The following is an 18,220-nucleotide window of genomic DNA, read 5'->3' on the forward strand; positions in this document are numbered from 1 at the left end:
GCTGATTGTGGTGCTGATGGCAGTGATATGATGGTGATGGTGGAGGTGGTGATGATGGTGGTGGTGGTGGAGAGGATGATGCTGAGGTTGGCGGTAAGGTGCGTGTAATGATGATCATGGTGACGGTGATGCTGGTGGTCAAGCCGATTATGGTGGTGATGACAGTTACGATGATGGTGGTGACATCAGTGATGACAGTAATAATAATGCTGGTGTTGATGATGATGATGATGGTGGTGACCTTGATGGCATCGGTGATAATGCTGATCGTAAAAATGATCATTGCGATGATGGTGGTGATGATGGTGATGATGAAGATGTTGATGATGGTGAGAATGATGATGGTGGTGGTATTGATGGTGATGATGGTGGTGATAGGTAGCGTTGGTGGTGACGATGATGGTGAGGATGACAGTGGTGGCCCCGGGGGTGGTGTTGGTGATAATGGTGACTGTGGTGGTCCTGTTGGTGATACGGTGACGGTAGGGAAGGGCAGGCATGTATTCTGGGACTCAGGTTCCTATTTTTACTGTTCCCTTTCTGGCTCATTCTTTTTTTTTTTTTTAATTTTTATTTATTTATGATAGTCACACAGAGAGAGAGAGAGAGAGAGAGGCAGAGACATAGGCAGAGGGAGAGGCAAGCCCAATGCACTGGGAGCCCGACGCGGGACCCGATCCCGGGTCTCCAGGATCGCACCCTGGGCCAAAGGCAGGCGCTAAACCGTTGCGCCACCCAGGGATCCCTTTCTGGCTCATTCTTGACCTTCAAGTCCCTTACTTGACGTTCCACCTCCTGTCTTACCTCGTGTTCTGTATGTGGTGACAGTAGAAGAAAAAGCTTCATTTTCACGAAGCTGGGACACTTGCACATAGAGGCTTTTTTTTTTTTTTTTAATTTATGATAGTCACAGAGAGAGAGAGAGAGAGACACAGGCAGAGGGAGAAGCAGGCTCCAGGCACCGGGAGCCCGACGTGGGATTCGATCCCGGGTCTCCAGGATCGCGCCCTGGGCCAAAGGCAGGCGCCAAACCACTGCGCCACCCAGGGATCCCACATAGTGGCTTTCTTATCTCTGATTCTGGAACCTCCCAGGAAAAGGCACAGATGGCAGTGGGGTGGGGATGGGGTTTCGTGTCTGGCTGTGGCTCCCTCAGCTCCCCCGAGCCCCACTGATGCCACCTCAGCTCTGCGCCCTCGCCACTGCTTATGGCTCTGGTACACGTCGCTCCGCCAGGAACCCTCAGGTGGTCGCAAATGGTTCGGCTGTCACTGGTGGTGCTTTCGTGAGCCCGACCTGGTCATACTTTGCATGAGGCAGCGGGAAGGCTGCGGCGCAGCGACCTTGGAGTTCTGGTCCTGATGGGTGTAGACAAATGTGAGTTCTGGGGATTTTGCCCCGAGAGGGAGATGAATCCAAAAGGGGCAGGGTCAGACCCAGCAGAAGTGCTCCCTGGAAAGGCTTTGCCCCAATCGCATTGCGGACTAGGAGAGAACAGCCTGGAAGGGAAGCGTGCCAGGGAATGAGGGCAGGAGGCCGAGGAGGGGGAGGAGGCCGGAGGGAGGAGGCACCAGGGCTTTGCCAAGGCTGCTTGGGTGACGACTCTTCCCGGGTAGAAAACAAATGTACGTTAGGCACCGGCTAGAGTGAGACGACAAGACAGCTCTGCGCTGCGTGTAAGGACGTCACGCTGTGAGGGGGCACCCTGTCCCCGGGGCCGTCAGGGCCACAGTCTGAGGGGTGCCCTGTCCCGGGGCCTTCAGGGCCGTGGTGGCCTCAGTGACGGCTCATGGAGGCCGGGGCCATGGGCCTGCCCGCGAGGCCCGGTCCCGAGGCTCCGCAGACGTTGGCCGCCCAGCGCCCCGAGACAGCAGGAAGCAACGTCGGAGCATCAGGCCGGTGCTTGGGCCGTGCTGGGGCCCCAGGCTCAGACACCCGTGACCAGGGGCCCGGCACATGGCGTGCACGTGTGTGTCTTCGAGGCTGGGAGACGCCCGCGGGGCTTCGTTGAGCGTGAGGCGGGACCGGTGCCCACCCCGCACCCACGGCCCGGGTGCCTCGCCCCCTCCCGGAGCTTGGCAGCGTTGGTCTTTGCGAGCCGTCGATGGCTGAGAAGCGGCACGTGCTTTGACTGTAGGCTCCCATTCCGCGGTGGTTAGCAGAGGGCGGGCCTGCGAGCGGACACTGAGGCTCCGGTGCTGCCCCCGTCCTGAGCTGGACCTTCAGGTCTTCGCTCGCTCAGAAGCTCAGGGTACCGGAGCACCGGGGGCGCAGTGAGCGGAGCGCCTGGCCTGCTCCCCACCGGGTCACGACCTTGGGGCCGTGAGGCCGAGCTCTGCGTTGGGCTGCGCGCTCCGCACGGAGTCCGCTCAGGATTCGGCTTCCTGTGTCTCTGCTCAGCGTGTGGGCACTCTCTCTTCTCTTCAGATAAATAAATACATCTTTAAGAAAATCAGATTATTCATTATCTTTTCTTTTTGAGTTCTCATTCTGTCTTACAAGCACTTGGCATCTCACCGTTACATCCGGCCGCATACTTGCCAGCCTTTGATGGACTCTGGCCCGCAGGTGTCGGGGGGCAGTTTCTTACCGTTCCGCATTCTGCACTGCAAGCCTTCCGGTTGTTTGTCTGATTCTTTCGTCTGTGAAGTATTTTCATTTATTTATTTATTCATTTATTTATCTGAGACGAAGAGAGAGCACAAGTGGGGGGACAGCAGAGGCAGAGGGAGCAGCAGGCTCCCCGCTGAGCAGGGAGCTCGACTCGGGACTCGATCCCAGGACCCTGAGGTCATGACCTGAGCCAGAGGCAGACGCTCACCCGCTGACCCCCAGGTGCCCTGTGGAGTGTTTGTCTCGGCAAAGTTCTCAGGTGCGGCTTGTTCAAATCTACCATCATCTCATTTAATCTCTGTGTTGGCTTGTCATTTGAGGCCCCTTCCCGTTTTCTGCGGCCGTAAGGATGTCCTGCGTATTTTATTCTAATATTTCTTCTGCTTTTCCAGTTCCGACCCAGTTTCATGGTTGATTCGTTCTGGAGTTGGTGCTCTTTCTGTTACTTTTCATGACTTAGCTGGTTTTCCCCGCAAGATGTACTGCGCGGTCCACCCTTGCTGAACCGAGTTGGGGTGACTCCATCCTGCCCGGCGTTCTCACATGGGGATGAGCCCGTTGGTCACATCTGTTTTGACAGAGTTGTTTTGCTCTGTACGGAGCTTCACGTCTCTTTGCTTGCCTACTGCAAGTGTTATCCCATAGTAGATTTTTAGAAATCACAGTGTTTCCGTAGCTACCCAGTATTTTATGTACGGACACACACTTTTTAAGAATTGCTTTCACAGGTTCTTTTCTTCATGGCAGAACGGAATCTTTGGTATCACGCTGTTCCGCTTCTCATTCTGTACAACGAGAAGCGTGAGGCTGCCGTGTGTGTACCTACGTATATGTTTTGTGCTTTTGTTAGTTGTGACTTAGTGGAGGGGCTGGATTCTCCCATCTGCTTCTGTATTCAGCCTGTTTCCGCCTTATATTAGGCCGGGTTCTCCAGAGAAACAGAACCCATGGGATTTGTCATAAGGGGTTGGGCTCATGTGGTTAAGGAGGTTGTGGGTGCTCCAGATCGGCTGGTGGTAAGCTGGAGAAGTGGTGTAAATTCCAGCCCAAGTCTGAGTCCAGAAGCAGGAGAGCACTGATGTCCTAGGTCAAGGGCAGTCGGGCGGAGAGAATTCTTCCTCTGCACTTCATTTTGTTTAGGTCCTCACCTGTTTAGACAAGGCCCACCCTGGCCAGGGAGGACAATCTGCTTCCTGATGAGTGACTGAGCTGTGAAGAAAGAGATGAGAAACCCTCATCCCTCTGAATTACTTGTGTCAGAATATTTTAACCATAGTACCACGGATAGTAAATTGTCCTTATTAACAGGAAATACGTCTCAGATTGGAATCTGAGCAATTAGATACGCAGAGAAAAAAAGCTTTGACTCGCTCCTCATCTTTTAAAGACAAAGGAGAGCTTTTCTATGTACAAAGTCAGTTGTCAAGATAGCCTTAGGGAATAAGAGTCTGCAGCATGGAATCCCGCTGCACAGCTGGGAAGCCCGCGTCCCAGGTCTTCCTGATCCCAAATCCCTGGGCCTGTCCCCCAACACAGGCTGCCAAGCTGAGGTCATTTGCAATTACTCTCTTAGGAGCTCTGGGGAAGGGGGAAGGAGCTAGATAGGATGGGACTGGAAGGGTGGAGGCCAAGAAAATTAAGGCCATTCCAATTTAAATTCAGCTTTAGCACAAGTCCACCCATCCCAGGTCCCTGTGAAGAAGAGCTGAAATTTACATTCTTTCAGTTACAGGAAAAAAACAAAAGTTTACAGCTTAATGACCTAGAAAGCCCCACAATAGAATCAAAACTGAGCCCAGGCCAAGGACAGGAAGCCTCTATTAGAATGAGAACAGAGCTCAATGCCCTTGAATGTCCCATATCAAAATGTAAACAGAACTTGAGGAATTGCTCCAGCCCTTCTGGAGGTCCCTGAGACCAGCCCTTAAAACTAAGCTAAAACCCTCCTCGGGGTCCAAGTCCCTGCTCCACTCTGTCGGGTATACTTGGACACAAGCTCGAGCTTGTAAATAAACCCTCGTGTGTTTGCATCATTGTCGGCTTCTCGGTGGTTTCTCGGATTTGCAATCTTGGGCACAACACTCTGAGATAAAAAAACAAAACCAAAAGAAGCTCGGACACAGGTAGAGTAAACGCAGGGTTCTGAGAGAATCGGCGGAGACCCGGGGGCTTGGGAGCTCTTCTGTGGAAGCCCATGCATACTGGGGGGCAGGATGCTCAGCCCCAGAGCCAGAGGACCCAGAGACCCCACCCGCATCCTGCCCATGGGGGGGGGGGGGTCTCAGGGAGCAGCACTGCACCGCCCACTGGAGGCCAGAGGTGCTGGTTTCAGGTCTCATATTTAGGTCTTTCATCCATTTTGAATTTATTTTTTATATATATGGTGTAAGAAAGTGGTCCAGTTTGATTCTTCTGCATGGGGCTGCCTGGTTTTCCGAAAACCATTTGTTCTTATCCTGTGATCAGGGTTAGGGTTTGTTGAGGAGACTGTCTTTGTGCCATTGGATATTCCGTCCTGCCTTGTTGTCGATTAATGGATCATAGAGTTACAGGTTTGTATCTTGTTTCGGCTTTCCATTCTGTTCTATTGATCTAAGCGTCTCCTGTTGGGAGATTCTTGAGTGCTGATTCAATTTCTTTGCTGATTATCTGTTCAAGTTTTTTATTTCTTCCTTTTTCATTTTTGCTATGTTATATATTTCGAGGAATTGATCAATTTCTTCCAGGTTCTAGGTTGCTGGCATATAATTTTTCATAATGTTCTCTTATAATTGTTTGTATTTCTCTAGTGTTGGTTGTTATTTCTCTTTTCCCATTTGTGATTTTATTTGGGTCCTTTCTCATTTTTTATCTTTTTTCTTTTTTAAAATATTTTATTTATGTATTCATGTGAGACACAGAAAGGCAGAGGTAAAGGCAGAAGGAAAATAAGGCTCCACTGGGCCCTGATGTTGGACATGATTCCCCAGGACCCCGGGATCATGATCTGAGCGAAAGCAGATGCTCAACCCCTGATGCACCCAGGTTCCTTGCTGATTCAATTCCTTTGCTCATTATGGGTCTCCTCACATTTTCTATTTCTTCCTATTTCAGATTTGCTCGTTTGCACATTTCTAGGAATTTTTCCATTTCTTCCAGGTCCCCCAGTTTGTTAGCGTATAATCTTTCATAGTATTCCCTTATAATTGTCTAATTTTTCTGGTGTTGATTGTGATCTCTCCTCTCTCATTTGTGATTTTATTTATTAAGTCTTTTCTCTTTTCTCGTTGATAAGGCTGGCTAGGGCTTGATCCATTTTCTTAATTATTTTGAAGAACCATGTCTTTGTTTCATTATTCCATTCTACTGCTTTGTTGTTTCTGTATTGTTTATTTCTGCTCTCACCTTTTTTTTCCCTTCTTCTGTAGTCTTTAGGCTTTTTTTGCTATTCCTTTTCCAGCCTATTTAGGTGGAGCGTTAGGTTGTGGATTGGAGACTTCTTATTTCTTGAGGTAGGCCTGTATTGCTATTCTACTTCCCCCTTAGGACTGCCTTTTCTACATCCTAGAAGTTTGGAGAAACATGTTTTCATTTTCATTTGTTTTAAATTTCCTCTTTAATTTCCTGGTTGCTCCATTCATTCTCTAGTAGGATGTTCATAATCTCCACGTATTTTTGGTCTGTCCAAATTTTTTCTAACTGTCGACTTCGAGTTTTATAGCATCGTGGTCTGAAAATGTACAGGGTGTTATATCAACCTTCTTGTACCTGTTGTACCTGTTGAGGGCTGATTTGTGGCCCATGATATGATCCTTTCTGGAGAATGTCCCATGTGCACTTGAAAGGAATGTGTATTCTGCTTTAGGAAGAAATGTTCAGACTATATCTGTTGAGTCCCTGTGGTCCAGTGTGTCAAGGCTATTGTTCCCCTGTTGATTTAATGCATAGATGATCGGTCCATTGCCATAAGTGGGTGTTAAAATCCCCTGTTATTGTATTATTATCAGTGAGTTCCTGTATGTTTGTTGTTAATTGGTTTGTATATTTAGGTACTCCCATGTTGGCAGCATAAATATTTAGTTGTTGGAACTTTTTTTAAAAATAAATTTATTTTTTATTGGTGTTCAATTGACCAACATACAGAATAACACCCAGTGCTCATCCCGTCAAGTGTTCCACTCAGTGCCGTCATCCATTCACCCTCTCTTCCTGCCCTCCTCCCCTTCCAGCACACCTAGTTCATTTCCCGGAGTTAGGATTCTTTATGTTCTATCTCCCTTTCTGATATTTCCCACACGTTTCTTCTCCATTCCCTTATATTCCCTTTCAATATTATTTATATTCCCCAAATGAATGAGAACATACACTGTTTGTCCTTCTCCGATTGACTCACTTCACTCAGCATAATACCCTCCAGTTCCATCCACGTTGAAGCAAATGGTGGGTATTTGTCATTTCTAATGGCTGAGGAATATTCCATTGTATACATAAACCACATCTTCTTTATCCATTCATGTTTCAATGGACACCAGGCTCCTTCCACGGTTTGGCTATTGTGGACATTCCTGCTATAAACATCGGGGTGCAGGTGACCCAGCGTTTCGTTGCATCTGAATCTTTGGGTAAATCCCCACCAGTGCAATTACTGGATTGTAGGGAAGGTCTATTTTTTTCTTTTTTAAATTTATTTATGATAGCCACACTGATAGAGAGATATATATATGGGGGGGGGGGGGGAGGCAGAGACATAGGCAGAGGGAGAAACAGACTCCATGCACTGGGAGCCCGACATGGGATTCGATCCCGGGTCTCCAGGATCATGCCCTGGGCCAGAGACAGGCACCAAACTGCTGCGCCACCCAGGGATACCTTTGTTCTAATTTCAAGGCATTATGGTCTGAGAATATGCAGGGGACAATCCCAATCATTTGGTATCTATTAGGACCCGATTTGTGACCCAGTATGTGGTCTATTCTGGAGAAAGTTCCATGTGCACTTGAGAAGAATGTGTATTCAGTTGAGTTTGGATGTAAAGTTCTGTAGATTTCTGTGAAATCCATCTGGTCCAGTGTATGATTTAAAGCTCTCGTTTCTTTGGAGATGTTGTGCTTAGAAGACCTATAGAGTGTAGAAAGAGCTAGATTGAAGTCACCAAGTGTAAGTGTATTATTATCTAAGTATTTCTTCACTTTGGTTATTAATTGGTTTAAATATTTGGCAGCTCCCACATTCGGGGCATATATGTAGAGGATTGTTAAGTCCTCTTGTTGGATAGATCCCTTAAGTATGATTTAGTGTCCCTCTTCATCTCTCACTACAGTTTGGGGTAAATTTTAGTTTATCTGATATAAGGATGGCTACCCCTGCTTTCTTTTGAGGACCATTTGAATGGTAAATGGTTCTCCAACCTTTTATTTTCAGGCTGTAGGTGTCCTTCTGTCTAATATGAGTCTCTTGTAGACAGCAAATAGATGGGTCCTGCTTTTTTATCCAGTCTGAAACCCTGTGCCTTTTGAAGGCGTCAATAAGCCCGTTCACGTTCAGAGTTACTATCGACAGATATGAGTTTAGTGTCATCATGATATCTATTCAGTCCTTGTTTTTGTGGATTGTTCCACTGAACTTCTTCTTAAAGGGGAATTTTAAGAGTCCCCCTTAAAATTTCTTGCAGAGCTGGTTTGGAGGTCACATATTCTTTCATTTACTGTCTGTCTTGGAAGCTCTTTATCTCTCCTTCCATTTTGAATGAGAGCCTTGCTGGATAAAGTATTCTTGGTTGCATGTTCTTCTCATTGAGGACCCTGATACATCCTGCCAGCCCTTTCTGGCCTGCCAGGTCTCTGTGAAGACGTCTGCTGTTACCCTAATGCTCCTCCCCATAAAGGTCAGGGATTTCTTGTCTCTTGCTGCTTTAAGGATCTTCTCTTTATCTTTGGAATTTGCAAGCTTCACTATTAAATGTCGAGGTGTTGGATGCTTATTATTGATTTTAGGGGGGGATCTCTCTATTTCCTGGATCTGAATGCCTGTTTCCCTTCCCAGATTAGGAAAGTTTTCAGCTATGATATGTTCAAATACATATTCTGGCCCTCTGTCCATTTTGGCGCCCTTGGGAACCCCAATTACAAGTAGGTTTTTCTTCCTCAGGGTGTCGTTTATTTCCCTTAATCTGTCTTCCTGGTCTTTTAATTGTGTGTCTCCTTTTTCCTCAGTTTCCCTCTTTGCCATCAACTTGTCTTCTATGTCACTCACTCGTTCTTCTACCTCGTTAACCCTCATCCTTAGGACTTCTAGTTTGGATTGCATCTCATTCAATTGATTTTTAATTTCGGCCTGATTGGATCAAAATTCTGCAGTCATGAAGTCTCTTGAGTCCTTTATGCTTTTTTCTAGAGCCACCAGTAGCTGTATAATAGTGCTTCTGAATTTGCTTTCTGACTAAGAATTGTTATCCAGATTTTGTAACTCTGTGGGAGAGATGACTGTTTCTGATTCTTTCTTTTGAGGTTAGGTTTTCCTTCTAGTCATTTTCCTGAGTGCAGAGTGGACAAAAAGAAATTGTATTGGGAAAAGGAGAAAAAGAGAGGAGAGAAAGAAGGAAAGAAAAGAGAAAAATGAAAAAGAATAAAGGAAGAAAGAAGGAAATAGAGAATAAAAAGAGAAAGAAAAAGAAAGAAAGGGGGGAAAAGGGGAGGGCGAAGCAATCAGAAATAAAAATAAAAAAACATGGGGGAGTATCTTCTGATTCTGTATACTTTAAGTCCCTTGACTTCCCCTGTCTAGCCGGTCTTCTGGGGGAGGGGCCTGTTGTGCTGATTTTCAGGTGTTAGCACTTGGGGGAGTCGCTCTGTCCCCTGCCTGGTGCAGGGCTCAGTGGGATTAGTTTCCCCCATGAGGCCGCAGGAGGATCAACCCCAGTGGTAGCGGCCAGCTCTGGAAACCTGTATTCAGCCCCCGCAGTAACTCAGGAGCAGTCCTCTGTAGGTCCTGGAGGCTCTGGGGCGGGTCCGCTGATCTGCTTAGCTCTGGACAGGAGCATCCTTGCTGTCCTGTGCCTTGCGGGCCTCTGCCTGTCCTGGGGGAGGCCAAAAACTGGGCTGTGTCCCAGTGCCCTGTGCTCTGGGGCCTGTGCTGTTGGATTCTCGCTCCCGGCTGCACAGCCACCTCACTGCAGAGCCACCGCCCGAGCCCCTCCGAGTTGCTCCCGGAGCTCCGCATCCCCCTCCGAATGGAGCCTCTTCTTCTGCAGGAGGCGCCGCTGCCAAGCTGCTCCCAGGGCCGTGCAAACCCCTCTGTGCAGAGCCGCCACCCGAGCCCATCAGCTGCTCCCTGGTCAATGCATGTGCCCTGCAGCCCTTAGGGAGCTCGCTGCACTCTCCTGGGAGTGCAGGTGTCTATTAGTGTCCCAGGGAGCCCTAGGGCATCCCCGCCCTCCTGGGCTCCTGCTCTGACTCCTTGAAGGTGCCATTCTGCCCTGGAAGATTGGTGCAGCTCCTCCTTCTCCCAGGACAGAGCTCTTCTGTCCTGTGGGCACTCGCCCCGGCCTTAGCCAGGCTCCTCACAGGGCCCCTCACCCTTGTATGCCTTTTGTTTCTTTATTTCTTTTTCCCGTCTTCCTACCTTGATAGAATCACGAACTTTTCCACTGTAGCATTCGGTCTGGTCTCTGTTTAAATCTCAGGCCGAATTCATAGATTTTCAAGATGATTTGAAGGTTATCTAGGTAATTTCGTGGGGACAGGTGATTTGGGGACCCTACACTTCCGCCATCTTGCCCCTCCTCCTGTATGTTGCATTTTAGCTTTGGTTGTTTTCTTCATTTTGCGGAAGCTTTTCAATTTGATGAAGTCCCAATAGTATTTTTGCTTTTGTTTGCCTCACCTCAGAGGCATATCTAGAAAGAAGATCCAATGGACAATGTCAAAGACTTTGCTGCCTATCTTTTCTTCTTTGTATTGTTTCAGGTCTCACATTTAGGTGTTTCATCCATTTTGAATTTATTTTATATATATATGGTATAAGAAAGTGGTCCAGTTTCATTCTTCTGTATGTGGCTGCCTGGTTTTCCCAACACCATTTGTTCTTATCCTGGGGTCAGGGTTAGGGTTTGTTGAAGAGACTGTCTTTGTGCCTTTGGATATTCCTTGCTGCCTTGTTGTGGATTAATGGATCATAGAGTTACAGGTTTGTATCTTGTTTCGGATTTCCATTCTGTTCTGTTGATCTAAGCGTCTCCTGTTGGGAGATTCTTGATTGCTGATTCTATGTCTTTGCTGGTTATCTGTCTGTTTTAGTTTCTTATTTCTTCCTTTATCATTTTTGTTATGTTGTATATTTCCAGGAATTCATCTATTTCTTCCAGGTTCTACGTTGCTGGCATATAATTTTTCATAATGTTCTCTTATACTCATTTGTATTTCTGTAGTGTTGGTTGTTATTTCTCTTTTCTCATTTGTGATTTTATTTGGGTCCTTTCTCATCTTTTTATCTTTAAAGATTTTATTTATGGATTCATGCGAGACATAGGGAGACAGAGGGATAGGCAGAGGGAAAATGAGGCTCCATGCGGGGACCCTTGATCCCCCAGTTCCCCGGGATCATGACCTGAGCCAAAGCAGATGATCAACCACTGAGGTACCCAGGTGCCTTCCTGATTCAATTCTTTTGCTAGTTATGGCGCTGATTATCAGGTGCACATCTGCGTGGCAGATGCACCTGCGGGGTCAGAGGCGGGGTGGGCATCAGCACCTCTGGCCTCCAGTGTGCGGTGCAGTGCTGCTCCCTGAGACCCCCCCTGATGGGCAGGATGCGGGTGGGGTCTCTGGGTCCTCTGGCTCTGGGGCTGAGCATCCTGCCCCCCAGTATGCATGGGCTTCCACAGAAGAGCTCCCAAGCCCCCGGGTCTCCGCCGATTCTCTCAGAACCCTGCGTTTACTCTACCTGTGTCCGAGCTTCTTTTGGTTTTGTTTTTTTATCTCAGAGTGTTGTGCCCAAGATTGCAAATCCGAGAAACCACCGAGAAGCCGACAATGATGCAAACACACGAGGGTTTATTTACAAGCTCGAGCTTGTGTCCAAGTATACCCGACAGAGTGGAGCAGGGACTTGGACCCCGAGGAGGGTTTTAGCTTAGTTTTAAGGGCTGGTCTCAGGGACCTCCAGAAGGGCTGGAGCAATTCCTCAAGTTCTGTTTACATTTTGATATGGGACATTCAAGGGCATTGAGCTCTGTTCTCATTCTAATAGAGGCTTCCTGTCCTTGGCCTGGGCTCAGTTTTGATTCTATTGTGGGGCTTTCTAGGTCATTAAGCTGTAAACTTTTGTTTTTTTCCTGTAACTGAAAGAATGTAAATTTCAGCTCTTCTTCACAGGGACCTGGGATGGGTGGACTTGTGCTAAAGCTGAATTTAAATTGGAATGGCCTTAATTTTCTTGGCCTCCACCCTTCCAGTCCCATCCTATCTAGCTCCTTCCCCCTTCCCCAGAGCTCCTAAGAGAGTAATTGCAAATGACCTCAGCTTGGCAGCCTGTGTTGGGGGACAGGCCCAGGGATTTGGGATCAGGAAGACCTGGGACGCGGGCTTCCCAGCTGTGCAGCGGGATTCCATGCTGCAGACTCTTATTCCCTAAGGCTATCTTGACAACTGACTTTGTACATAGAAAAGCTCTCCTTTGTCTTTAAAAGATGAAGAGCGAGTCAAAGCTTTTTTTCTCTGCGTATCTAATTGCTCAGATTCCAATCTGAGACGTATTTCCTGTTAATAAGGATAATTTACTATCCGTGGTACTATGGTTAAAATATTCTAACACAAGTAATTCAGAGGGATGAGGGTTTCTCATCTCTTTCTTCACAGCTCAGTCACTCATCAGGAAATGCATCTTTATGGATTTAGAAAGAACTGAGAGACATTATTATCAATGGTCCTATTATTTATGTGAAGGATCCTTCCATGAGATTCTTCCCCTGTTTCAACTGACACTGAAACACTGTGAACTCTTTGGAAGACAAATGTCAAGGAAATAAATGTTATGCATTGCTAATTTTAAATGCACTTGCAATATGGTGTCTATTATACTAGACGTATTTTTATCTGATTTTTGCTATTTATTATCTGTTCCTGCTTTTCAGGTTGAGGAGGCATTATACATGTTCATAAGTGTTTTTCTTTCCTTCTGATCTAAAATTCTTACTTTGTTTCCATCAAAGGAACTCTTTAAGAATAAGGCAAAAGTTAATTCAACTATTCTTAAAATGTCTTACACTTGGAGCCTGATTCATTTAAGTCAATTTTCAAAATAAATCTTATTTATTAGGAAAAAAACAAAGATTTATAGGGAAATTGAGAAGATAGTACAGAGCATTCTCATGTACTTGCACTCAATTTCTCCAATTATTGATACCTTATATTAGTACGGTACAAATATTAGCTAATGAATCAATATGAAAAACTTCGCATTAAACAAAGACAAGAAACAAAACAAAACAAAACAAAGGCCATAGTTTATTCAGATTTCCTTAGTTTTTGCTAAGTTACCATCCCTCATATCACATTCCATTTGTCCTCCTGTTTCCTTAGGCTCCTCTGGATTGTGACAGTCTTTCTGCCTTTCCTTGTTGTTATTGAACTGGAACGCTTTGAGAAGTAGAGTATTTTGTAAAATTTCCCTCAGTTGGGACATGTCTGTTGTTTATCTCATGACTGAACTGTTTTTGTGGATTATATACAGAGATATACTGCCATTTTCATTATATCATATAAAGGATAGATACTATCAACATGATTTATCAGTCTTGGTATCGATCTGATCATCTTGCTGAGGTAGTGTTTGTCAGCTTTCTCAGTAGTAAACTCATTCTTTATTATTATTAATTATTATTATATTATCAATATTATTTTAAGCTTTTCATATTATATTTTGTAGAAGAAGTTACTATGTGTATTCCACACGTACGAGTGGGAAGCTATGCTCATGAACTTGAGGGTGGAATGTCTTCACAAATTGTTTGAAATTCTTCTATATGGGTGATTTCTCTTCCTTGTGGGTTTGTTTGTTTGTTTCTCTTTCAAAGATGTTTTTTATTTATTTGAGAGAGTGAGGAGAGATAAAGCATGAGCGAGAGGGGCAGAGGGCGAGGGAGAAGCAGGTTCCCTGCTGAACAGGGAGCCTTCCTTGGGACCTGGATCATGATCTGACCCTAAGGCAGAAGCTTAACAGACTGAGCCACACAGGTGCCACTCTTTCTTTCTTTCTTTCTTTCTTTCTTTCTTTCTTTCTTTCTTTCTTTCTTTCTTTCTTTCTTTCCTTCTCTCTCTCTCTCTCTCTCTTCCTTCCTTCCTTCCTTCCTTCCTTCCTTCCTTCCTTCCTTCCTTCTCAAGCCAGCAACTTCTGAGGAATTCCTCCCTCAGATGGGAGCTACATACTAACTTCCAAACCTGAGTACCTAGCTGAAAGCTCTATCTCTGGGGAATTTCCTTCTGAGAGATGAGCTGACACGCGGTCCTTCCCAGTTCCACACTGCCTGCAGATGCAGTTACAAACATCCTCACTAGACATGTTTTACAGAAGCTCATGGGACGCAAAGGCCAGCTGCAGGCTTCAATGGTTGTGTCTCCAGGTGCAGTAGAGTGGTATTCATGAACGTCCTGCCTTACAATGCTGCTACGTTCTCACGGCCATCAGAACAAACTACTAGAAAGCTGACTTCTAGACATGCTTTCTTTTGAGAGCTTAGCTCAAGGCAGGACCCTCCCACATCCTGCCTGCCCATAGACGTAACTGCTAATATCCTTATGTTAGGTGCTGGGAGAGGGCGGCGAAATGCATGTGGAAGTGTCAGAACTGTACTCACTATTATCTGAGTTGAATACGGCAATCTCAAACGGCCTTCTTCCAAGAGGGTAGCTAGTTTCTAACTCCCATGTACGAGTGGGTAGCAGACATCTGCCTCCCAGGCGTACACACTTTTGAGAGTTGAGCTTATGGCCTGTACTTCCCACATCCTGCCTGCAGGTACACTTCGCTGCTAACAGGCCTAGGCTCGATGCGTGACGGAAGTGTTGTGAGAGGTAAGTGGAAAGTCCCGGCACACAAGACTAGTGCCTCTAAGCTCCATCCAGCGATTTCCAGTAATTCCTGTCTTAGACAGATGCTACATACTAAGTTCCATACGTGAGAAGCTAGCTGAACCCTGAGTCCAAAAGCATCTCTCTTCCGAGAGTTGAGCTCACACCCAGTCCCTCACAGTTCCACACTGCCTGCAGAATGAGTTTTGAACATCTTCACCAGAGACGTTTGTCAGAAGCTTGTGAGATGCAGTGGAATAATGCAGACCTGAAAGATGTCTCCAGGTGCAGTAGAGTGGTATTCTTCGAACCTCCTGAGTTAGAAGACTGCTAAAGTTCCATGGCCATTAGATCACAGCTAGTTGAAAGCTGGCTTCTAGGCATGCTCTCTTGTGAGAGCTGAGCTCAGGGCAGGACCTTCCCGCATCCTGCCTGCACATAGTCATAGCTGCTAACATCCTTAAGTGAGGTGCAGGGAGAGGTTGGAGAAATGCAAGTGGAAGTGTCAGTACTGTACTCACGTGTATCTGAGTTCAATACAGCGATTGCCAACGTCCTTGTTCAATTAGAGTGTAGCTCGTGTATACCTAGCCTCGATAAGTGTCTAGCAGACATCGGCCTGGAAAGCATACACAATTATGAGAGTTGAGCTTATAGCCTGTACCTCCCCCATCTTGACTGCCTGTATGTTCCCCTTCCACAGCATTTCGTTGTATTCGGGACAGAAGCGGAGTGAAAACCAAGTGTCTGCCTTGTCAATTTCGTGCCTAGCGGACACCTGCCTGCAAAGCATGCACACTCCTTTGGATTGAGCTTAGGACTTGAACCCCCCACATGCTGAGCACCTGTACGCTTCGGTTCCAAAGGATTTTGTTCGATATGGAACGCAAGTTTTGCGAGAGGCAAATGTGTCTTAGTTTAATCCAGCAACTTCTGAGGAATTCCTCCCTCAGATGGGAGCTACATACTAACTTCCAAACCTGAGAACCTAGCTGTAAGCTCTCTCTCTGGGGAATTTCCCTCTTGGAGATAAGCTGAAACGTGGTCCTTCCCAGTTTGACACTGCCTGCAGATACAGTTACGAACATCCTCATTAGACATGTTTGTCAGAAGCTCATGGGACGCAAGGGGTAACCTGTAGGCTTCAAGGTTTTGTCTTTAGGTGCAGTAAAGCGGTATTCATGGAACATTCTGAATTACAATGCTGCCACGTTCTCATGGCCACCAGAACGCAGTTAGTAGAAAGCTGGCTTCGAGGCATGCCTCCTTTTGAAAGCTGAGCTCAGGGCAGGACCCTCCCGCATCCTGACTGCCCGTAGTTGGAGCTGCTAACATCCTTATTTTAGGTGTTGGGAGAGGTTGGAGAAATGCAAGTGGAAGTGTCAGGACTGTACTGACGTGTATCTGAGTTCAATACAGCGATTGCCAACGTCCTTGTTTAATTAGAGTGTAGCTTGGGTATACCTCGCCTTGATAAGTGTCTAGCAGACATCGGCCTGCAAAGCATACACACTTCTGAGAGTTGAATTTATGCCTTGTACCTCGCACATGCTGACTGCAGGTACACTTTGCTCCTATCAGGCCTAGGCTCAATGCATGACAGAAGTTTTGTCAGAGGTTATTGGAAGGTGCCGGCCCACATGACTAGTGTCTCCAAGCCCAATCCAGAGATATGTGAGGAACTGCTCTCTAGGATTGGTGCTACACACTAAGTTCCATACATGAGAAGCTAGTTGAACACAGTGTCCAAAGGGTACTTGCTTCTGAGACTTGAGCTCACCTCCAGTCCCTCAGTTCCACACGGCCTTCAGATGAAATTTTGAACATCCTCACATGACGTGTTGGTCAGAAGCTCATAGGACAAAAGGAGCTAGCTGCAGGCTTCAATGCTTGTGTCTCTAGGTGCAGTAGAGCGGTATACATGGAACCTCCTGACTTACAATGTAGCTACATTCTCATGGCCATAAGAACGCAGCTAGTGGAAAGGTGCATTCGAGGCATGCTGCTGAGGATCAGAGTCACCAGTTCCAGGTGAGGGACAGGTGGGGCCAGAGTCACCTGGTACAGAAGAGGCCAAAGTGAGGACCAGAGTTACCAGGTCCAGTTGAGTCCCGATGGGGAATAGAGGAACCATGTCCTGATGATTCCCAGGTAGGGACCAGAGTCACCAGGTCCAGATGAGGCCCAGGTGGGGAGCATATTCACTAAGTTCAGGTGAGGCCCAGTTGAGGACCAGAGTCACCAGGTCTGGTTGAGGCCTAGAGGGGTACCAGAATCACCTGGTCCAGGTGACATCCAGATGGGGATCAGAGTCACCAGGTCAGGGTGAGGCCCAGAGGGGTTCCAGAGTCATCATGTTCAGGCGAGGCTCAGGTGTGGAACAGAGTAACCAGGTCCCAATGATGCCCAGGTGAGGACCAGAGTCACCAGATCTGGGTGACGCCTAGATAGGATCAGAGTCACCAGTTCCAGGTGAGGCCAAGAAGGAGTCCACAGCAATAAGGTCCAGGTGGGGAACAAAGTCACCAGGAGTGGGTGAGGCCCAGATGGGGACCAGATTCACCAGGTCCAGGTGAGGCCCAGGTGGTGACCAGAGTCACCGGGTCTGGGTGAGGACCAGGTAAGGACCAGGTTCACCAGGTCCAAGAGGCCCACGTGGGGACCTGAGTCACCAGGTATGGGTGAGGCCCAGGTGGCAACCCCACTCACCATGTCCAGGTGAGGCCAACCTGCAGGCCAGAGTCACCAGATCCAGGTGAGGCCCTGGTGGGGACCGGAGTCACCAGGTAAACATGAGGCTAGAAGGACACCACAGTCACCAGGGCCAGGTGTGGTTCATGTGGGAACGAGAGTTACCAGGTCCAGGTGAGACCCAGGTGGGGACCACAGTCACTAGGTCCAGATTGAGGCCTAGGTGGGGGGCCCAGAGTCATCAGGGCCAGTTGAGGCCAAAGTGTGGAGCAAAGTTATCAGGTCCAGGTGAGTCCCAGGTGGGAACCAGTCACCTCGTCCAGGTGAGGCCCACAAGTGCAGCGCCTCCAAGCTCAGTCCCTCGATTTCCTAGTAGTTCCTGTCTTAGACTGGTGCTACATACTAAGTTCCATAGTAGCTAATAGAACCCTGCATCCACCGACAACTTACATCCGAGAGTTGGGCTCACACGCAGTCCCTCACAGTTCCACACTGCCTGCAGAATGTCTTTCCAACGTCTTCACCAGAGACCCTTGTCAGAAGCTTGTGAGACGCAAGTGGAATAATGCAGGCCTGGAAGGTGTCTCCAGGTGGAGTAGACTGGTATTCTTGGAACCTCCTGAGTTAGAATACTGCTGCGTTCTCTGGGCCAGAAGAATGCAGGTAGTTGAAAGCTGGCTTCTAGACATGCTTCCTTGTGAGAGTTGAGGTGAGGGCAGGACCCTCCCGCCACCTGACTGCCTGTAGACATAGGTCCTAACATCCTTATGTTAGGTGCTGGAAGAGGTTGTGAAAAGCATGTAGACGTTTCGGGCTTGTAGTCACTTGTAACTGAGTTCAATACAGCGATTTCCAACAGCCTTGTTCAATTA

General features: G+C 47.3%; 1 protein-coding gene across 1 annotated transcript in view; it reads left to right on the top strand.

Moving 5' to 3' along the window:
- The window catches only part of LOC119877499, a 29,554-nt gene extending 13,710 nt beyond the window's left edge, over window positions 1-15,844 (top strand). Inside the window, exon 4 of the mRNA XM_038572974.1 lies at window positions 15,361-15,844. Coding sequence (XP_038428902.1) covers window positions 15,361-15,428 — 68 coding nt within the window. The 3' untranslated portion in view covers window positions 15,429-15,844. The remainder of the gene's footprint in view (window positions 1-15,360) is intronic.
- The last annotated feature ends 2,376 nt before the right edge of the window (window positions 15,845-18,220 follow it).

This window comes from Canis lupus, chromosome 24 (genome assembly GCF_011100685.1).
Source record: "Canis lupus familiaris isolate Mischka breed German Shepherd chromosome 24, alternate assembly UU_Cfam_GSD_1.0, whole genome shotgun sequence".
Classification (NCBI taxonomy): domain Eukaryota; kingdom Metazoa; phylum Chordata; class Mammalia; order Carnivora; family Canidae; genus Canis; species Canis lupus.